Source organism: Leptodactylus fuscus, chromosome 3, assembly GCF_031893055.1.
Source record: "Leptodactylus fuscus isolate aLepFus1 chromosome 3, aLepFus1.hap2, whole genome shotgun sequence".
In the NCBI taxonomy this organism is placed as follows: domain Eukaryota; kingdom Metazoa; phylum Chordata; class Amphibia; order Anura; family Leptodactylidae; genus Leptodactylus; species Leptodactylus fuscus.
Window position 1 is genome coordinate 227,810,959 of NC_134267.1, and position 23,376 is coordinate 227,834,334.

The 23,376-nt window shown below is 41.7% G+C and overlaps 1 protein-coding gene across 1 annotated transcript; it reads right to left on the reverse strand.

Moving 5' to 3' along the window:
- Positions 1-801: 801 nt before the first annotated feature.
- On the reverse strand, positions 802-20,607 carry LOC142198297 (cytochrome P450 2B4-like). The gene is made up of 10 exons (XM_075269268.1): positions 20,558-20,607; positions 14,393-14,581; positions 11,999-12,161; positions 11,136-11,285; positions 9,158-9,318; positions 6,286-6,462; positions 5,535-5,676; positions 5,085-5,269; positions 3,195-3,336; positions 802-1,798 (listed from the first exon to the last, which is right to left on the reverse strand). The coding sequence occupies exons 2-10, from the start codon at positions 14,558-14,560 to the stop codon at positions 1,620-1,622; spliced, it is 1,467 nt and encodes a 488-aa protein (XP_075125369.1). The 5' UTR covers positions 14,561-14,581; positions 20,558-20,607; the 3' UTR covers positions 802-1,619.
- Positions 20,608-23,376: the final 2,769 nt, after the last annotated feature.

Consider the following 23,376-nt stretch of genomic DNA (forward strand, 5'->3'; position numbering starts at 1 on the left):
CGTGTTAGGGACAAAAAAATCGATTTTAATGATAGGATCCCTTTAAGTTGTTCTGTCCTGTTCAATAACAATCACATTGACCTGTTGGATTCTGCTCTTCACTGTTGTCTTCTGTTTCCTCTACCGGCCTCCTGAGGCTTTCTAGCATTGCGGAATATTATTTTTTCCCCTCATCCACTGTGAAATCCCTTTTTCCTTAGAAACCCAAGAAAGCATTCTCCCTCAATTTGTACCAGACATCACATTTGACAGCCAGTATTATGTCGCTCTCAAGAGGACACTGAGTCTTTGTTTGTGCTCTCAAGAAGTTTAAAAGATTGCTAAAAAAGTATTGTCCCCTTCCCACTCCTTAGAGAGGACCTTACACCACCTCCGCCAAGTCCATTTGTTAGTATTGGTGTTTGATATTCTATTTAGACTCTGTATTGTCAATGTGAACGTGAGTGTGTTTGCAGTCTGTCATACAATAAGGAACCATAGAAGATGTATAGACTCCTTTTATCTTCATGAATTACTTTATATACATTATGAAAAAAAAATATTATTTCACATGTGGAAATGCCCTGTAAGAGTCAGTGATAACGCTTCAGAAGTGGTACCAAGTCTAATATAACCGGTAAAATTCAGGAAATATCTCATATTTTTTGACCACAGAGACATTTTGTATTATAGTCAATTTTTTTATTAGATTTTTTTTTAACAAAATGATTTAGAGGTTTATAATTATAAAGAAAAATAACAATAGATGCCAATATGGCGATAACACAATGATGCAATGACTATATACAAAGTTATAGCTTGGGGAAGAATATTCACTTTACAGAATGACTTATATGACTGGATCAGCACTGTAGGATTATTATACGTTGGACTTGTTGGATCTATTTCAACCTTGTTACCTATATAGTATGTTACTATAATAATACAATAGACCGAGATGTCTGTAATATCAGGTTCTATTCATAGAGCGTGCAATGCAACATTCGTGTCCTTCCTTACCTTTCTTCACTGTACCTGTCCAGAAATGTATCTAAGGGCCCCTTCACACGGCGTAAGCGCGCCGCTCATTTAGACACGTATACACGTGTCCGAGCGCGGCGCTTCAAAACAGAACCCATTGATTTCATTGATATGCCGATATACGTGCACTTCCCATTGAAATCAATGGGCTCTGTTTTGAAGCGTCGCGCTCGGACACGTGTATATGTGTCTAAATGAGCCGTGTAAAGGGGCCCTAAGGCTAGGTTCACACTTGACCCGGTCTCCGTTTGGGGACTCTGTCCCTGACTCCACTTGAAAAATACAGAGAGAAAATTTCTACAAGCAGAACTTTTCTCTCCACATTTTTCAGGTGGAAACCAAGTGGACACCATTACAGTCTATGAGGTCCACGGGTTTTGATGGGTAACTGCTTGTCTTGATAACATCTATGGAAAGACTTGGAACTCGAAATGGAGACAAGCAGATAGTGAGGACATTTTAGATTCCATCTTGCATTACAAATAAAGATTAAGAGTCCAAATAATATCCTTGTGACTATTTTTGTAAAACTTTTTGTTTTCCCAGTTGTGGACGAAGCAGTAAGAGTCACTATCACTCTATTCCTCCAGTAGTGTGCCTCATCTACGAGGGATTGCACAGATTTCATGGGGTAATGGCGCATTCGTGAATCCGAGGGCAGGGTTTAGGTCCATCTTTGCACCAGGTGGAGCCTGGAATGTGAAGTTCTGTAGTAGGGTTGTGAAGAACAGGAAGAGCTCCATCTTGGCCAAGTTTTCTCCAGCACAACTTCTCTTACCTGGAGAAAATAGAAAACAAAACGTCAGTATTAAAGGGATTTTTCAGGATTACAAAAGCATGGCTGCTTGCTTCCTTGCTTTCTATGCCGTGCATGGGTTGATCTTTATCTGGTATTGAAGCTCAGCCTAATTTACTTCAATAAACCTGAATAGGAATTTTTTTTTTTTTTAAGTCTTACTAAGTTTGTGGAAAAAATCTATTTGTTCATTTAACATAGGAATAACATTTTTATTTTTATGTTTTATGGAACTTGTTTTTTGCAGGGCAACTACCGTATAGACTCGAGTATAAGTCGGATTTTTCAGACCAGTTTTTGTGCTGGAAGAGCCCCCCTCGGCTTATACTCGAGTCAGTTAAGGAGGGTAGGGGGGGGTCAAGACCAGCCACAATATTAATGTATAGAATCTCCCATAAAATAGTGCAAAAAAAAAAAAAAAAAATAGATTTAAAAAAAATAAAAAAATAAAAGTTCTAAATCCCTCCTTTCCCTAGAATACATATAAAAGTAGAAATGACTGTGACACACATACACATTAGGTATCCCTGTGTCTGACACTGCCCGGTCTACTGAATATAGGGGATCTGTGGGGCTTCTGTTACATTGGGAAGGGGTTAATAGGAGCACTGCAGATCCCCTATAGTCAGCCAGGCTGAATTCCAAGTGGGGGAAGAAAAAACAGTCCTCAAGCTCAGGGAAGGGGCAGACAGACAACCAAAACACCCCCTCCCCTTCCCCAGCATCTACTGCACCCAAAAACTCTGACCTTTTAATTTTTGAAATTTTCCAGTAGCTGCTGCATTTCCTCCCCTCGGCTTATACTCGAGTCAATAAGTTTTCCCAGTTTTTTGTGCAAAAATTAGGGGCCTCGGCTTATATTTGGGTCAGCTTATACTCAACTATACAGTACTTTTTATTGGAATAATTTTGGGGTACATAAGACTTTTAATCATGTTTTATTTCATGTTTGTTGCATAGTTACTGAGCAGTATGCTGAGTTGTATAGCGACTACAACAAAATGGTGCTCGGGCATGCGCAGTACCATTCTGAACAGAGAGGAAATGCGCATGCCTGAGAATTCAAATGCAGCAGCGCAATCTGGCCGGAAGAACATCCAGGGAGGAGGAGGGTCAAATGGATCACAAGCAATGGAGGGGCGTGAATAAAGGTATGATGTGGAGGGGTGCTCAGAGGCCCTGGGGAATGTGGGGGGGGGGGGGGGGTACTACATTGGGCTCATTTACATCAAGTAATTAACCAGGATTACAACGGAACGATGGGGAGAATGAAAAAAAAAAAGAAGGTAGTAGTAGAATAACCTTTTTAAAGGGAATGTCTATATCGCAAAACCACTGACACCATTGATATCATCCCTTTAAAGGAGATAATAGCTACCTATTGAGAAGGGTATGAAGGCCTCGTTCTTCTTGAATTTTCCATGTGAGTCAAGAAAGTGTTCTGGATAAAACTCTTCCGGCTTCTCAAAGTAAGCTTTATCTCTGAGTACAGAATGCAGCAATGGGAAGACAGTTGTGCCCTAAAGGAAAATATAATGTAAGTATATGAAGAAATATCACAGGTTTCACCAGGCCTTCCACAGCCATGTCCATACATTTAGAACCAAGTAATTCCTATACCCTTGTTCTGCTTCATATTGCCTCCATAGAGATTTGTATTTCTAAGGAATCCAACGATATGACTCTTGGTGCTCCAAGGCCCTAAACCAAAATCTTTGACAGGGTTTGCCTAACTATTTCTTTAATTTATAATAAGGATATCCACATATAGGGAAGAGGCACCTTTTTGATCCCTTTTGGTTCATATCAACCCAATCCCACAGACAGATTGGTCACCTGATTCAAACATTGTTTTCCCCTTGTGTATCAATGTTTTTGTCAATATGCAAACAACATCTTGGGGTAAGCTCCAAAAAGGTTATTGGCAATGCCCTCATCTCTCCAAACAGCTAATTTGCATATTGACAAAAACATTGATATCTCGGAAACGGACAGCAACAAACAAGGACCAGCCTCCTCGCAGGAACAGGCAGAAGAAGACAGCACTTACTCCGATGGATAGAACGGACAACTTTATTGGCACTGGCCATCTCTGTGACGTAATCTGGCTGCTGCGCCCAATACCCCACACTGTTTGCCATGTTTTTAGGTTGTTGTGTACCACACAACCTAGCCAGGTGAGCAGCCACTTGCTTACTTACTTTGCCCATTGCTGTAGTGTTACTAAACAAGGATCGGCTTGGTGCCCTGTTCTTTGTCATTTTATCTCGGAAACGGAGGCGCCGATTTACAAGAAGAATACTATTTTATTTAGGTGACCCTAATAAATCTATCTGCAGGATTGAAATACAGGGTTCTGGGGAGAGATTCCATGTAAACCAATGTATTGTTCAGTCCACATCTAAACTCTGCATTCCAGATTCAGGATGTATTGGCACCATTCTACACATGAATTCATAAACACATCATCTTGGTTGAGCCAATCGATTTTAAAATCCGATTTCCGATAATTTTTCATTCAAACCCGATCTCGATCCCAATTCCAATCCCAATGCAAGTCAATGGGATTTTTTTATTAATCGGAGATCAGATTTTAAAAGCAATCCTATTCACTATACAGCATGGAATCTAACAATTGAACGCTTTAATTGTTAGAATCCACACTGTGTAGTGAATCACTAAGTAGCCAGAGGATATTTTTTTTTAGTCCTCTGGCTACTTAGTCCCCCCTGGTGTCCACTTACCTGCAGAGATGGCTGCTCCTCGTGCCTGGTGTTCTTCTTCGCCTCGCTGCTGCTCCACGCTGCTCTTCTCACCTCGCTGCCCCCTGCCTCCTAGATTAGGAGAGTGTGGGCGGGTATTGGGAGGGGAGACGTCACGTCTCCCCACCCTGTACCCGCCCACACTCTCCTAAGCCACAAGCCTCGCCTTCCTAGCTCTTTAAACACCAACCTGGGAGGTGGCGGCAGTGAGGCGAGAACAGCAGCGTGGAGTGGCAGCGAGGCGAAGAAGGAGGAGAACACCGGGCACCGGAGCAGCCATCTCTTGAGGTAAGTAGCTACTAGAGATGTTATTTTAGTCTCCCATTAGAATGAATGTAGGCAGCCGGCGCACAGGAGGATAAGGCTGTGTGCCGGCTGCTTCCATTCATTCCTATGGAACTGCACTACCTTCACACTGAGTATACACTCCACTCAGAATGAGCAGAGCTTATACTCAGTGTGAAGTGTTCACTAAATAATATCAAATAAAAAGCAGCTTGTCTCACCTTTGGAATAAAATAGCCCCTGAATGTGGTGTCTTTAGTCGTTGCATGTGGGACATTTGAAGGTACAATGTCACCAAATCTTTGAATTTCATGGATGACGGCATCAGTATAAGGCATTTCCTTCCTATGTTCTACATGAGGTTGAGCAGATCCAATAACATTTTCAATTTCGCTTTGCACTTTTTCTATGAAATAAAATGCAAAATCCTAAATCTGCAAAGTGCAATAATAGTAGTAGAGATAATAACAGCTGAAGCTAGAACATTGACTAGAATAGACTCAGAAAAAATAGGGATTTAGACTTTTTTTTTTTTTAATTATTGTAGGGTGCCTACCGTACCCATTACTGTACTACAAATATTTGACTAAAGAATCATTTTCTTTTTAATGTATAGTTAGAAAATTTTAGAAACATTCTGTGATATGATAGGACTTGTATTAAACTCTTACTTTGGATTTCAGGATATTTCATCATTAATAGTAGTCCCCATCGTAGAGTGGTTGAGGTGGTCTCCATCCCAGCAACAAACAGATTGCTGACCAGAAAGGTCAGGTTTTTATTATGATAGTACAAAGTAGATTCTGATTTTCCCTTTATGAGATAAATAGAAAATCATTTCAGTACTTATTGAGACATGGCCCAAACTTCTAATTGTAGAATTATTTCTTCCAATAGATAGAAAGAAAGATATGAGAGATAGATAAGAGAGGTAGATAGGTAGATAGATAGATAGATAGATAGATAGATAGATAGATAGATAGATAGGATATAGATAGATAGATAGATAGATAGGAGATAGATAGATAGATAGATAGATAGATAGATAGATAGATAGGAGATAGATAGATAGATAGATAGATAGATAGATAGATAGATAGGATATAGATAGATAGGATATAGATAGATAGATTTGAGAGTTTGAGCATGAAGGTCACTTGTATTCAATGTAACATATAAGGGTGCATGCACACTACGTAACGCCGGGCGTGTATGAGAGCCGTACACGCCGGCGTTACAGCAGGGCTGCCGAACACTTCCCATTCACTTCAATGGGAGCGCTCGTAAACGCCGCTGTTACGAGCGCTCCCATTGAAGTGAATGGGAAGTGTTCGGCAGTCTGCCGTAATGCCGGCGTGTACGGCTCTCATACACGCCCGGCGTTACGTAGTGTGCATGCACCCTAACAGCTGTATACCGCACCTCTTTTTGTTTAGCCAGGAAGGCGTCTATAAGGTTTCTCTGATTGTTTACATCCAGTTCTTTCTCCTTTTTGGTGAATGTGTCTCTTATAAACCTCTCCATTATTTTGCTGTTTTCAATAACTGTATTGTGGCTCCCGGGCAGCCATCCGACCAGTGAAGGAAAGCTGTTATATAACTGTTAATATAAGAACAGTAACATTGTTAATTTAACCCTTACAGTTTATTCCCACAATCATATTTCATATAAAAATAAGTTACAACATATCACTTTCACCCATTGAAAGCTAATAGCAAAAGTCTATATGTCACCAGAAAAAGCCCAATGAAATCCCTCTATCCCTACCACTGTTTGAGCACGTGTGTCAATGGATATACCTTGTAGTCCATCTTTATTCAGGACAAGCATGTCCAGTTTCTTTCTTTCACTCTCCTATAGTTGCTTATTAGATCACGACTACATAGAAGCCTTATAGAGGCCCTTTCATGTCCTTGGGCACACATGGTTTTATATACTGCTAGAAAGCTGACAGCGTCTGCTTTCCCAGGGCAAGAGATATCGGTGCAGTTACCAATACCTCTTCACTGTCAGAAGGGAGTTTCTGAGAGTCTAGCTGGGCAGTGAGGACTGGGCAGAGTCTAGCCCGTCCTCATAGTGCTCGTCCATAGCCCTGTACTGTCAGAGGGGGCGTTCCTTACCACCCAGTAATGACATTGAACTATGAGGAAAGCCTTCCCCTCCCTCCTGACAGCACTCATCCATAGACTAGTACTGGAGGACATTGCTCAGCGCCATGGCTGGGAGGTAAGGAATGCTCCTTCTGACAGTACAGAGCTATGGACACCACTGTCAGGAGGGGAGTTCCTAACAGATTGTCAGGAACACCCTCCTGATAGTGAAGACGTATTGGTAACTGCACTAATATCTCTTACCCTGGAGCACACAATATTGTAGATAATTAAAAGTTAAACATTTTTGCGAATATAAGTAATTAAACATTTTGCAGAGTTTTAAAGATTTTCTCTAAATATCTCGTGGTCACAGTCTGTTATCTTGATCGGTTTCCAGTGGATACGACCACTAATGCAAGAACTTTCTTAGGTCAGAAAATCAGCCATGATGTCCTTATTGTGGCCGGGATCTTCTGATACATGTAGTGTCCCTGCCTGATAACCCGGCTACAATAAGAAAATCAAGCTGGGTTCCTGACAAGTCCCAGACCATAGAAAGTTTCTGCATTAGTGGTCATATCCATGGCAACCGATCAAGATAACAGATGTCACCACTAAGAAAGTTAGAGAAAATCTTTAAAATTCTGCAGAATTTTAAATTACTTATATTTGCAAAAATGTTTAACTTTTAATTATCTACAAATATAGATATAATTATGTACATGGGAATACCCCTTTAAGTGAAGTAAATTGTACATAGCCTGGAACAAAAAAAAAGGAGTCAATAGTAACTTCAGGCTGTGTTTATTGTTCCTGTTCTCAGATAAAGCCTTGAGCACTTGTCTACGTTGTTCCCTCTAAAACTGCCTGGGACACGACAGGTGACAATTCTTGTCTGGCTTTACATCATGTCAAAACCCTCTGGAACTTCTCTGATCAGTGTGTAGAAATCCCCTTTAAGCCGCGGTCCCACATTGCGAAAAAGCAATGCAGTGTTTTACAGTATTTGCAAAGTGGATGGGATTCTGGCTCATCCCATCCACACATCGCACAAAAATTCTAATACTGATGTATAGAGATGAGCGAGTAGTATTCGATCGAGTAGGTATTCGATCGAATACTACGGTATTCAAAATACTCATACTCGATCAAATACTACTCGCTATACAAATGGAAAAATTTGATGCAGAACCAGCATTGATTGGCCGAATGCTATACAGTCGGCCAATCAACGCTGGTTCTTCTCCTACCTTTAGAAGTCTCCGTGCAGCTTCCCCGCGGCGTCTTCCAGCTCTGAATTCACTCTGCCAGGCATCGGGCCTGGGCAGAGATGACTGCGCATGCCCGTGCTACAAGAAAATGGCCGCTTTGACTGTAAGCAGCCATTTTCTTGTAGCGTGGACATGCGCAGTTGACTCTGCCCAGACCCGATGCCTAGCAGAGTGAATTCAGAGCCGGAAGACACCGCGGGGACGCTGCACGGAGAAGAATTCTCAGAGAATCCAGCCCGACCGTCACTCGTGGACTTGGTAAGTATAATTTGATCGAACGTTGCCTACCCCTGAAACGAGCATTTTCCCCCCCATAGACTATAATGGGATTCGACATTCGATTCGAGTATTTGAATATTACAGGGCTACTCGAAACGAATATCGAATATTGAGTATTTCACTACTCACTCATCTCTAATAATAAACATTTGCTTCGAGAAATACCTGTCTATAACAAATGTCCTTCAGGTGACCTTTGTTATATTCTGTTTTTTGTTTTTTTCTTTGAAAAACTCAATAAAATTTATTGAAAAGAAACAAGTCTGCACCGGAAATGCTGTGATTTCAAAAACACTCACATTTTCGGTATAGCTATGGTAGAGGCAGAAAGTCCACAGAGGAAAACTCTTGAGGCTTTCTGTGAAAAACACTGCAGAAAAAAAATTCAATTTTTTTACCCCACTGTATTTTCCGCAACGTTTTCTTTTTGGCTGCGACTCAAGGAGGAATACAAGTGTAGGAATATGACCCTGAATTTTGCTTTGAATTCTGCTTTAAGTTCAGCATCAACATCCGCCTCAGACTTTGTGACTTAGAAAAAATATGCTAAAAATTCCTGAAGCAGAAATTTTCTGCTTGAAAAATTCTGCGTCAAACTTCTATGTGTGAACACTCACAAAAGATGTCTCTGGCAGAGATAAGAATACTCACCCTGACCATGACACCTCCTACAAACTTGACATTTTCATTGATTATTCTCATGAGCTTCAGTATTGTGGGGTCATCATATTCATATCGGTGGTCCAGCAGTATGGACACGATGATATTGGCTACAGCCGCGTTTATGATGGTTAGATTATCAAAGGGTTTTCCTGAAAAAAAGTACAAAAATATAGCAAGGAGACAATCAAATCATGAAAACATATAATCATGAAAACTTCTTTATAGGAACAGACTTTGTGCTGAATATGGCAACTAGGCGCCTATTGGGCTGTATCAAAGTCAGCACAGAATCATAGTGTAGTCTTACACGTGGCCGTCTTACAGATGTGCTCTTCCTGAACCTCCAAAAGTACTTAAACATGAACATGGCTTTGAGAGAGGGGGGACTTCTTGGATTTAGAATAGAATAATGAAACTTTTTGTAGTAGGAGTGTAAATGGAGGTTACTGTGGACAAGGTGGCCTTTATTAAGATTGTAACTTTCCATCTCCCTGTCTCTTACTTTTTCTCTCACCAGAAGAAATGGCAGAAACATTTCCAAGTATTAATCAAACCTTAAACTGGCTTAAAACATAGTGTATGACACTGTCAGGGCTCCTAGGAACCTATCTATAAAACATAGTGTAGAATACTGTCAGGGCTCCTAGGAACCTAGCTATAAAACATAGTGTAGAATACTGTCAGGACACCTAGGAACCTATCTATAAAACATAGTGTAGAATACTGTCAGGGCTCCTAGGAACCTATCTATAAAACATAGTGTATGACACTGTCAGGGCTCCAAGGAACCTATCTATAAAACATAGTGTAGAACACTGTCAGGACTCCTAGGAACCTATCTATAAAACATAGTGTAGAACACTGTCAGGACTCCTAGGAACCTATCTATAAAACATAGTGTAGAACACTGTCAGGACTCCTAGGAACCTATCTATAAAACATAGTGTAGAATACTGTCAGGGCTCCTAGGAACCTATCTATAAAACATAGTGTAGGATACTGTCAGGACACCTAGGAACCTATCTATAAAACATAGTGTAGAATACTGTCAGGGCTCCTAGGAATCTATCTATAAAACATAGTGTATGACACTGTCAGGGCTCCAAGGAACCTATCTATAAAACATAGTGTAGAACACTGTCAGGACTCCTAGGAACCTATCTATAAAACATAGTGTAGAACACTGTCAGGACTCCTAGGAACCTATCTATAAAACATAGTGTAGAATACTGTCAGGGCTCCTAGGAACCTATCTATAAAACATAGTGTAGAACACTGTCAGGACTCCTAGGAACCTATCTATAAAACATAGTGTAGAATACTGTCAGGGCTCCTAGGAACCTATCTATAAAACATAGTGTAGAACACTGTCAGGGCTTCTAGGAACCTATCTATAAAACATAGTGTAGAATACTGTCAGGACTCCTAGGAACTTATCTATAATACATAGTGTATGACACTGTCAGGGCTCCTAGGAATCTATCTATAAAACATAGTGTAGAATAATGTCAGGGCTCCTAGGAACCTATCTATAATACATAGTGTATGACACTGTCAGGGCTCCTAGGAACCTATCTATAATACATAGCGTAGAATACTGTCAGGGCTCCTAGGAACCTATCTATAATACATAGTGTAGAATACTGTCAGGGCTCCTAGGAACCTATCTATAAAACATAGTGTAGAATACTGTCAGGGCTCCTAGGAACCTATCTATAATACATAGTGTAGAATACTGTCTGGCCACTCTTTGTTCAGCAGATGTGAACTGCAGCCTTTCCAAGCTTTTTGTTAGTATGTCGGGATGTTGTGTTAAACTCGTTTCATAAGAAAGTATTATTTAACTGAACTGGGGATTGGTTAAGCCCAGTCATATCTATACAATGTGGGAACTATGGTCCATTCCTTCTCTAGTTAAAGGTCTAATCTTACTCACTACTTCTAAGATCACAAAGTACGAACAAACCTCCAAAAGATCTGAACTTCTGCATTAGGCATTCACATTCTTCAGTGATCTTGTCTTCTATGCCTTTCTTCCCCATTCCAAAGTCTCGTAACGTAGACAGAGTGAATCTTCTCATCACCCTCCAGTTCTCTCCATTTGCAGGGATAATTCCTGCATGAGATGGACACGGGCTATGGCGGTGAAAACATGTTTTATATCATCTAGTTCTCGCAGAATTACAATTTTTGCATGAATGCAAATTTCCTTTCATATCACCAACTCTGTCACTACCTTCTTATTTTACATGAATATCCACACTTGGACATAATTTTTTTTTTTTTTTTTAAATAGATTTTTTCCTCTGTACATCTTTGTTCCCAATCCACAGAATAGAGGATAAGAATGTGATGGCTAGGGACCTATAATGCTCAGGAGAAAGGGGACCCACAAGTTCCCCTGTGTGAATGAAGCAATGGCACACATGGGTGACCACCACTTCCATCACTTCTCCGGGGCTGCTGGGGTTGGTATCCCAGGTAGCCTTATAGATATTATCCAAACATCCATAAACTCTTCATCGTACTGTACATGCACATGATTTGCACTAAGGGATTTATCACTTTGAAATAAAGAGGTCATATGGGGAGATTAAAGTGCCTTCATTGCCCTGGATAAACCTCCTTACTCATATAGATGAGGGGTCCTTCGACCCTCTGATTATTTGGTTTGCAGAGTGTGGCAAGGTGTTGATAGATTGGTGTGGATAGAGTAGGATTGGATAAAGCATCAGCACATGAGGCAAAGGATCAAGACATCCAGTGCAGTGAACACACTGTGACAATGTTATCTCCCCATATAACCCCTTTAATGTATCAAATACTTACCATATCCCTCCGATGTCTTAGCTGTTAGGGCTGTCATTGGTCTTCCAGAAAATTCCTCAGCATGGTTGATAAGAGCATCTTTCACTGTATCGTAACCACACAGGACTACAAATTTTTTCATGCCCAACTGGATGCTGAATACTGTGCCATACTTCTTAGACATCTAGAAGCAGAACATGCATGAACATGAACAACATCATAGTATTTTTAGGTGTAAGATTCTGTGTAGCTTCATTTTATCTATAGGGACCAATTACCAAGTAAAGGTCAGAGACAAAAGAAACAAGGTATATTCCGACTGCCTTGTAGTAGTTACCACTAGAGATGAGCGAACAGTGTTCTATCGAACACATGTTCGATCGGATATCAGGGTGTTCGCCATGTTCGAATCGAATCGAACACCACGTGGTAAAGTGCGCCAAAATTCGATTCCCCTCCCACCTTCCCTGGCGCCTTTTTTGCACCAATAACAGCGCAGGGGAGGTGGGACAGGAACTACGACACTGGGGGCATTGAAAAAAATTGGAAAAAGTCATTGGCTGCCGAAATCAGGTGACCTCCATTTTAGACGAATAGTGGATTTCAAATCCGGGTCATATGAGAATGTGAACTTTGTGACTATGAGACAGGGATAGCTGTACAGGCAGGGATAGCTAGGGATAACCTTTATTTAGGGGGGAATGTTATTAAAAATAACTTTTTGGGGCTCTATCGGGTGTGTAATTGTGATTTTTGTGAGATAAACTTTTTCCCATAGGGATGCATTGGCCAGCGCTGATTGGCCGAATTCCGTACTCTGGCCAATCAGTGCTGGCCAATGCATTCTATTAGCTTGATGAAGCAGAGTGTGCACAAGGGTTCAAGCGCACCCTCGGCTCTGATGTAGCAGAGCCGAGGCTGCACAAGGGTTCAAGCGCACCCTCGGCTCTGATGTAGGAGAGCCGAGGGTGCACTTGAACCCTTGTGCACCCTCAGCTCTGCTACATCAGAGCCGAGGGTGCGCTTGAACCCTTGTGCACACTCTGCTTCATCAAGCTAATAGAATGCATTGGCCAGCGCTGATTGGCCAATGTATTCTATTAGCCTGATGAAGTAGAGCTGAATGTGTGTGCTAAGCACACACATTCAGCTCTACTTCATCGGGCTAATAGAATGCATTGGCCAGCGCTGATTGGCCAGAGTACGGAACTCGACCAATCAGCGCTGGCTCTGCTGGAGGAGGCGGAGTCTAAGATCGCTCCACACCAGTCTCCATTCAGGTCCGACCTTAGACTCCGCCTCCTCCAGCAGAGCCAGCGCTGATTGGCCGAATTCCGTACTCTGGCCAATCAGCACTGGCTAATGCATTGTATTGGCTTGATGAAGCAGTGCTGAATGTGTGTGCTTAGCACACACATTCAGCTCTACTTCATCGGGCTAATAGAATGCATTGGCCAGCGCTGATTGGCCGAATTCCGTACTCTGGCCAATCAGCACTGGCTAATGCATTGTATTGGCTTGATGAAGCAGTGCTGAATGTGTGTGCTTAGCACACACATTCAGCTCTACTTCATCGGGCTAATAGAATGCATTGGCCAATCAGCGCTGGCCAATGCATTCTATTAGCGTGAACTGAGTTTGCACAGGGGTTCTAGTGCACCCTCGGCTCTGCTACATCAGATTGCTACATCTGATGTAGCAGTGCCGAGTGTGCATCAGATGTGTAGTTGAGCAAAACTGACTCAGCACTGCTAAGTCTGCATTCGCATAGGAATGCATTGGCCAGCCTTCGGCCAATCAGCGCTGGCTCTGCCGGAGGAGGCGGAGTCTAAGGTCGGACCTGAATGGAGACTGGTGTGGAGCTATCTTAGACTCCGCCTCCTCCAGCAGAGCCAGCGCTGATTGGTCGAGTTCCGTACTCTGGCCAATCAGCACTGGCCAATGCATTTCTATGGGGAAAAGTTAGCTTGCGAAAATCGCAAACTGACAGGGATTTCCATGAAATAAAGTGACTTTTATGCCCCCAGACATGCTTCCCCTGCTGTCCCAGTGTCATTCCAGGGTGTTGGTATCATTTCCTGGGGTGTCATAGTGGACTTGGTGACCCTCCAGACACGAATTTGGGTTTCCCCCTTAACGAGTTTATGTTCCCCATAGACTATAATGGGGTTCGAAACCCATTCGAACACTCGAACAGTGAGCGGCTGTTCGAATCGAATTTCGAACCTCGAACATTTTAGTGTTCGCTCATCTCTAGTTACCACTAGAGGGCACTTACTCGCTCCCTGCAGTGATGGCTACGGACCATGTCTTCAAAATCAGGACATCTCGTGAAACACATATCTGGACATGTCCAGTCAAGAGGAAAGTAAGAAAGGACATGCCTTTATCACTGTACTTTAAATCTATTTTTACCTCCATTAATGAAATGTGGAGTTTTGTTTTGTTGATCGTGTGCAGGTTTCCAATAAACGGTAAAGGTTTAGGCCCAGGTGGAAAATTGGCATACTTTTTATGACTCTTAAAAATATTGGCCAAAAATAAGATGAAGACAACAGAGAGAAGAAGCGAGATGAGCTCCATTGTGAACGGTCTATGTCAAACCTAGAAGTGAAACATAAAAGTATGAGCAAATATACCAACAATGAATGGCAAGCAATGACTAGAGAGTACTTATAATCTGGAACATTTCCATGCGGACAGAAAAGGTGCAAAATATGCCCTCACATACAGACCACTGACAGGATAGAGATACCAAACTCTAACAGGGAATATCAAATCCCAGGTACGTTCACCTGTAACAAACCTAATGTAGTGTATTTAATATTGTGCACCAAATGTCCCACTGAAAATCTGTATGTTGGAGAGACCGGACAACAGCTTAGAATTCGTATGAATTCACATCGCCATACAATTAGAGAACGAAGAATGGACCTTCCCGTGCCAAAACATTTCTGCAATGAGGATCATAATATCACCGATCACATGAAAATTTTGGTTTTAAGAGGGAATTTCAAATCAAAGAAAGAGTGATGGATTTATGAGTATAAATTTATGACCCTGCTTCAAACACTGGAGAAGGGGTTAAATCTGTCACATGGTTTTATGGATTCTTACAGAAATCACTGACCTGAGACCCTGAGAACTGATAAGAACCTGTAATTGTTTACATTGTTTGTACCAATTACTAATAACCCTCTATTCCCCCTTCCTCTGGGAATTATATCCCTATGTGTCCTTTTGTATATAAATATGCATCCTTCAGAAATTGCTTTTAAATTTACTTGAGAAAGGAGCCGAGAGTTCTGAAACGTTGTAATCTGTCATCATTATTAGTTACCCAATAAAAAGGTATCAACTACTGAAGACTATCAAGTTTTTTTTTTATATAATCTGGAAGACAAAGACATAGGCCTATAGATGGTAATGCTTACATCTATGGAAAAGCTAGCCATACACAGTGGATCAAAAATGGTTAAACCAAGGATCAGCTATCTAATGTGTCTAAAGTGTCTCCCAAGCATCTTTCGACTAAAAATATTATGGAAATAAAGAACTGATCAACATGGCCATTCTTTTCTTCCACTGGTTAATAAGCCAATGTAAGAAATATCTGAACCTGGCTTATTACCCTTACACCATTGACATGGACCTGCATTCACAGTCCAACAGGCAGTAATAAAGCCTATAAATGCATTGCCTTATTAAACTTCATTAGTAATATACACCTTGATCTCTGAAGCCCTGTTTATTATCTTTTCGGAGGGCTGATGGGGAGGCCAGAACTCTCATTCTTCCATCTCCACTGCAGCCGCAACCACTCTCAGTGACATCACCAACTCCCATCTTTTCAGGTCTATGTTCCATTGAGTAGAGTGGAATCGATCATGTGACCAAGAGTTGGAGTGTCAATAGGGAAGGGAGAAGAATGAGAGTTCTGGCCTCCCCAGCTGCCCTCCACGAAGGTAATACACAGGGCTCCAGGGGACCAGGGTGTATATTAATAGTAAAGCTTATTCTGAACAGAAAATATACTGTATGGATAACCCCTTTAATGGCAGAGTCAAATTCAGTTGGGCAGGTATTTGTAGTGTATGGGTAACTATACTCTGCATAAAGCTTCCCATCTATTCTTGAAAAAAAAACAAAAAAAAAACTGGAGGCTTCTTAAGAATCCATATACACAGATTACATTTTTCCATCTGCATTGATTTCTATGGGTCTATACAGAATTTAATGGAGTAAAGAAGACATACGTATAGACAGCATTGAAACATTATTACATAGTGTCCAATTATGATTTCATACATACTGTAGGCTGCCTATCCATTGAGTGATGTGCTTCAGATATTAACCGTGTTCTGTCTTTTTTCATTGAAGGTTCGTCTGGTGTATTTGGCTCTTCGATATAGTTATCGGCTTCTTCTACCAATCTCATGTGTATTTCTAACCCCGTAGGATGTTATTTATTCTCCTCATCCTCTTGGGAATCTCTTGTTTCCTTAGTAACCCAACAAAGGGTTCCCCCTCAAATTCTATTGGACATTACTTTCGGCAGCCAGTATTATTGTACATGTCCCCCTCCCTCTCCCGAGGACACTGAGTCCTTGTCTCTACTCCCAAGAAAGTGAAAAGACTGCTGGAGAAAATATTCTCTCCTTCATACTACTTAAATATTCGCTATAGCTACGTGAAAAAAGTAAAGTCTGCCATCAGATACTGACATGTGCAATTCAGACATGAGACGATTAAGGCTGGGATTTCACATGGCAATTTATTTTCAAAATTTTGCTGGAATTTGCCAACACTGCTGAAAAATCCATATGGTTTCCCAAAAAATCTAAGATATCTTTGTCATAGTTAGAGATGAGCGAACACTAAAATGTTCGGGGTTCGAAATCCGATTCGAACAGCTGCACTCTGTTTGACTGTTCGAACGGGTTTCGAACCCCATTATAGTCTATGGGGGGAAATGCTCATTTCAGGGGTAGGCAACATTAGATCAAATTCTACTTACCAAGTCCATGAGTGAGGGTCGGGCTGGATTCTTCTCCCTGCGCAGCGTCCCCGCGCCCTCTTCCGGCTTTGAATTCACTCTGCTAGGCATCGGGCCTGGGCAGAGCCGAATGCGCATGCCCGCACTACAAGCGGACTTGCGCAGTCGGCTCTGCCCAGGCCCGATGCCTGGCAGAGTGAATGAAGAGCCGGAAGACGCCGCGGGAGAGCTGCATAGGGAGAAGACTTCTAAAGGTAAGAGAAGAACCAGCGTTGATTGTCCGACTGTATAGCATTCTGCCAATCAACGCTGGTTCTGCATCGAACTTTTACATTCTAACAGCGAGTGGTACTCGATCGAGTATGAGTATTTCGAATACCGTAGTATTCGATCGAACACCTACTCGATCGAGTACTACTCGCTCATCTCTAGTCATAGTCTCCGTAGAAGGTATGTTAGAAATCTCGGGATGATAAAGTCCTGCAAGCCACTTTTTTCATCCAGCAATTTCAGTTAAAAAGAATCTAAAACTGGACACCCCACAGACCCCATTATATAAATAGATTTCCAGATCTCCATTAGTATCTGCATAGACTGGATGTGACTCTTGTCCATTTTCCTAATTTTCTGATCCTCTGAAGCACCAAAAGAGTGGAAACCCTGACAATTGTTGAACTAGAGGACATCCCGGCCCCTCTCCTCCTTTCTATTTTTCCCCAAAAGTTTAAAAAAATCCATCCCCATACTCCTAGAATTCTTACTAGTAGAGGCTAGATCCATCATTCCTAGGCTATGGAAGCCCACCTACCCTCCCTCTTTAAGTTTGACCAGGACATTCTATACATACGCTGTCTGGAAGACGTCACCGCTGAACTTACACAGGATGACAATGCACACCAACAAGTATGGCTCCTGTGGAGTATTTTTTGTTACTCCGTCACATTCCAGTCCACCTTTCCTACCCCTCCTTCTTAGACCCTCTCCCCATCCAAAAAAAACTCCTTCTCCACTCTTCCCCAGTTCTCTATCCTCTCATTTCTGCTATAACCCATTCTTTACTCTCCTAGATACCATGACTATGTATAAACCATTGGTGGGCTAGTAACCCTTCCTTCTGGTGGATAGTGATATGTTTGACTTTATGTTACTCTCCTGTTGTACAAGTCTTTTGTTCACCTCCCTCCCTCCCCTCGATCCCATTTTTTGCTCTCCAAGTGTTGTCTTCCCCCATGTTGCCTGCCTACATCCCTTTTCCTTTCCCCCAACCCTGTTCTTGCATTATGACATTTTTTGTTCCATCTTTGTTACTTTTCTTATGAAAACCTAATAAAATTCTTACTGTTGAAAAAATGTGACAGTGTTGTGTATGGGGGCCTCAAAAGGAACAATATGTTATGTGTAGGGATCAGTGAAGGGGGTAGTATATTGTGGGGACTTGTAAAGGGGGTAATATACTGTGTGGTCACCAGTAGAAGGGGCACTGTGTGAAGGTAAGTGGGTGTCCTACTGTGAGGGGGGGGGGGGGGAGTCAGTAAAGTGGACTATATATTGCAGGGACTAGTAACGGGGGGCATTATACAGTATGAAGGTCACATAATGGGATGTTATTTTCCATATGGGGCCATGGTGTACAATTTCAGTTAAAGGAGCTCTATCATGGAACCAATTACTGCCAGGTTGGATTTTTTTTTTTTTTTAGGAAGGGGGGGTGCCGTTTTATAGATCGCTACAGGCAGCAGAGAAGCTAAGTTAACCTCTGGTTATTGTTATGAGAAAGACCCTTTAACCAGTCTATTGCTTGTTGTAGATACCATGGATTTTTAAGAGTCATGAGAAGATCAAACTGGTAATATGGAAATACAAACATCTCCAGTGGTCTAGAATAAAGGAAAGAGTCATTCCAACATTGTCAATGGATTGTGGCAGTGAAGTGATGGATTAAGGAAGAGGAGGTACTAATTCCAAAATGTCCAGTGCTTTATGGCAGTAATATAGTGACTAGAGATGAGCGAGTAGTACTCGATCGAGTAGTTATTCGATTGAATACTATGGTACTCGAAATACTCGTACTCGATCGAGTACCACTCAAATGTAAAAGTTCGATGCAGAACCAGCATTGATTGGCCGAATGCTATACAGTCGGCCAATCAACGCTGGTTCTTCTCCTACCTTTAGAAGTCTTCTCCGTGCAGCTTCCCCGTCCGCTTGTAGTGCGGGCATGCGCAGTCGGCTCTGCCCAGGCCCGATGCCTGGCAGAGTGAATTCAGAGCTGGAAGATGCCGCGGGGACGCTGCATGGAGAAGACTTCTCAGAGGATCCAACCCGACCCTCACTTGTGGACTTGGTAAGTATAATTTGATCAAATGTTGCCTACCCCTGAAATGAGCATTTTCCCCCCATAGACTATAATAGGGTTCGATATTCGATTCGAGTAGTCAAATATTACGGGGCTACTCGAAACGAATATCGAATCTCGAACATTTTACTGTTCGCTCATCTCTAGTAGTGAGTAGGGACTATTATCTTATCTAATGGACTAAATTACAAGAGGAGAATATAGTGTGCCAACATCCCTGGTGGTTTATAGTATAGAGAAAAAGAGTTACTATTACCTTCCTTGATGGACTAAGTCACTAGAGGGGAATTTGCCTGCATCCCTTGAGGCCTAGGGTAGAAGAGGGATTAAATCTAAAATCCCTAGTAGTATATAGGAATATAGCGGTTACCATTAACTTCTGTGGTGGAATAAACTATAGGAAGAGAATGTTCCAGCATCCCTGGGGATCTAGGGTAGAAGAGGGAATAAATCTATAATTCCCAGTGGTATATGGTATTAAAGTAGTTACCATTACCATCTTGGAGGAGTAAATTACTCCAGGGGAATTTGCAAGCATCCCTGGTTTTCTAGGATAAGAGATGGATCGATTCCAAAAATTCCTAGTGGTATATAGCAGTAAATAAGTTACTATTGCCTCCTTTGGTGGACTAAGTTACTAGAAAAGAATATGCCAGCAAATCTGGTGGTCAAGGGTAGAAGAGGGATTAAATAGCAGTAAAAGAGTTACTGATATCATGATGACCTATTGGTGGGCTTGCGCTTATACATTGCAGCCAATCTGATAAAGCAGAGCTGCAGTAAAAACAATAGCAGCTGCATCCTCGGAAGAGGAAGCGTATTCGACTAACATTGTTGTCATAATGAGACGTTCTTAATGGGAGGCCAGAAACAGTAAGATATATCTGGATATGGGACATCGAAATCAAAGTTTGTAACCCTTGGGCCAAAATGCTACAGGTTTCCATATGCCAACCATGTGACATTTCAATACAGGTCGTGAAGTCATGCTATATATGATGGCGAAGAAATGTGAACTATTTTGTAAAATGAAATAATAAGTATAGCCTTGAGCTAGCAGCTGACGATCTCTCCCTCTAGGAGTATACTGAATGCCAGAGGGTGACTGTCGCCTATGCACTCTATGTAATCGTACAAAACCTAGGTTTTTATTTTTGTTATATTTGAGTAATTTAATGTAATATTTTATAATGTATTTTCATATTATAAGAAGGAGTCAGTAACTTACCTTGCAGTGTGGAGGACACAGCCGGATCAGTCTTCTCTCTCCGGTCTCTATGCACTGACTGCCTACTTTCCTAGACACAGAGAGAATATTTAACTCTTGCACTGACCTCACCCGTGAAATAGGACTCCAGTAAGATTGTAAACACTGCAAGGCTAATGAACCTAAAGCGGAGTAACCAGTGACCCATTAGTAGGTTAGCTCTTCTCACCAGCAATTATAAACTGGTTACATAGATGATGTACAAACTTATTACATTTATGGAGAATGGAAGTTAAACATTAAGCCCACTTTGGGTGTTTTTGTTTTTTAATTTTTTTTTTTAATAAATGTTTTATATTTCTTTATTCAATTTTAGATTCATAAGCACAATTGTGAACAATTATTAATCAAAAATATTACATTATCAAGTGTCCTAAAATAAAAATGTAACATACTAACAAACCTCAACTCTAATGATTGTCTATGTGATTGCATTGAGACATTCGACTTTCTGAGACCATTGACACCAGGACAAAAATGAATAACAAGTCTAAAATTGATAGAATGTCACAGAAACATTGCAATATGTGTCTAAAAATCCACAGCATTCAGTTATAGGGAAAATATAATATGATAAAATAATATGATAAGATATAATATGATGCATGATCATATTATAGCTCAGCGCCTATAATCCTCATAGATTATGACAACAATGGCCCACTAGAAAATTTAGTTTCCTTACGCCCAGGGGTGAACCTAGTCTTTGTGCCGCCTGAGGCGGACGTCAGAAAGCTCCCCCCCCCCAGGAGGGGGTGGAGCGGAGGGGGTGGGACCGAGTGGAGGGGGCGGATCAGAACGGAGGGGGTGGAGTGGGCGGCGTTAGCAGGTAGAGAGCAGGATGGGAGAGGACCTGCTCTCTTCTAAGCGTGAGGGGCGGCCACTGGAGCAGCCCTGCGTCCACAGGGCCACCCCAATCCACCGCTTGGTGAGAGTGACGCTAAGCCAGTCCAGGACAGCTTGTCCTGGAATGGCTTATGACAGCAAAAATGCCTCATGGGAGGTGCGGCGCTGCTTACGCCAAACAACCTTATTACCGAAATGGGGTAAAAGATATAGATGAGCGAACCGGTTTGTAACAGCTTCTTACAAATTTACCAAAACCAAAATTTGGTGAAACCTGTACACAAATCCACTAAAGTTGATTATCATACTGTGGAGTCTCCACTGCCACCCAGAGTATAATAATCAGGGCCAGGAAAACTGAATTAAAAAAAAAAAAACACTTATACTCCCCTACTGGGTTCCATATGTTCTTCTTCCAATGGTGTCCTTGGTGTCTTCTGTTTCTCTCCCTCACATCATCAACCCTAGGTCTCTGCTGAAACCCGTGATTGGTGGGCTGACATTATGAAGCTTTAAGTCACATTATCATCAAAGAATTATGATGTTCCACAGTGGCCCCCACAGAGCATAATATGCTGAACAGTGGTCCCACACCATATAATATGCTACACAGTGGCCCCACAGACTATAATATGTTCCACAGTGGCCCCCACAGGTCACCTCTCCTGGGTATCCTCACTCTGTCTGGCATCTTCTTCGGTCTTCTTCTGCCTACGACTGAGGTCACTTGCCCCAAAGGTCATTCCTGGGTCCTGTGATTGGGCCTCTGTGGTCACAAGGGACCCGCTGATATCATTACACCAGGGCACCATATATCCCTACATTTTTACTTTGCTACATTATATCCACAACTGTATAAAACTTTGCACAGCACTACATGTCAAATCCTCTGCATTTCTTTGTCACCTGATTTTGTTTGTACATGAGAGCTTTATGATCAGTCCATATAAATTTAACCTGTAGACTTCACCTTTACTCTACCAGAGGTAAATCTGAGAGATTTCTTATTATGATCCTTGTCTCACCCTTCCTCTACAACCAGAACGATCTCACCTTTCACCGGCTTGTTTGAGTCATGGAACGTTCCCAATCTACGCTAAGTCCTCATCGCTTGACCTCTCTTATGTAACACTAATGCTGTATGTGTAGTCATTGGATAAACAACTTGTAAACCTGTATACTGCCATATAACAAAGAGGATGTCCAAGACTGTATAAGCCTACAAACTATAAAATAACAAATACCTTATTAGTAGGGTTAAGCCAATCTTGAGATTTCAAGATCGATTTTAAAATCCAATTTCTGATCATTTTCCAGCCGATCTCAATCTTGAAATTTGCTCGATCGTTGATCGGATTCCGATCTTTTCCGGTCCCGATCCTCAACCCTAGTCAATGCTTCTCTATGGGAAAAGTCACTTTTAGGGTTGAGCCGATCTTGAGGTTATATCCAATCTCGATCCCGCTGGAAAAGATCAGGTCGGAATTCCGATCGCGATCGTGAAATTTACTCGATCACCGATCGGAACCCGATCTTTTCGGATCCCGATTGCTCAAGCCTACTTATGAGGTTTACCCCACTTGTTCAAAGTAGGGATTGTGTTAAACACATTACACAATGTCTCCTTATGATGCCTCCAGTGATCACCTAAAATCTGTAAACCTAGGGTTATTATTACATTGCATTGACATTGTCACATTAGTTGTCAACCTGCATTTCGAGTTCCTGACATAGTATACTGATAATCCTCGCAGTTCCTAGGACAGAAAAAAACAAACGTGTAACCTAAGCCTAGAGCTAGACAAAAAGTTGCACAGAAGTCGCTCAACTAATACAATTGTGCAAATTGCCTGCAGCTTGTCACACAACTTTTTAGAGCTGTGATTTGGCCGTAAAACCACAATTGAGTCTTAGACATGTCACCTGTGACTGTG

What these genes read in the sequence shown, in the direction of transcription:
- LOC142198297 (XM_075269268.1), bottom strand. Translation starts at nt 14,560, where the DNA reads ATGGAGCTCATCTCGCTTCTTCTCTCTGTTGTCTTCATCTTATTTTTG. An exon ending in TCCACATTTCATTAATGGAG is followed by an intron (nt 12,162 to 14,392) that starts GTAAAAATAGAT and finishes TTCTGCTTCTAG; the next exon opens with ATGTCTAAGAAGTATGGCAC. An exon ending in TAGGAGGTGTCATGGTCAGG is followed by an intron (nt 6,463 to 9,157) that starts GTGAGTATTCTT and finishes TTATATTAACAG; the next exon opens with TTATATAACAGCTTTCCTTC.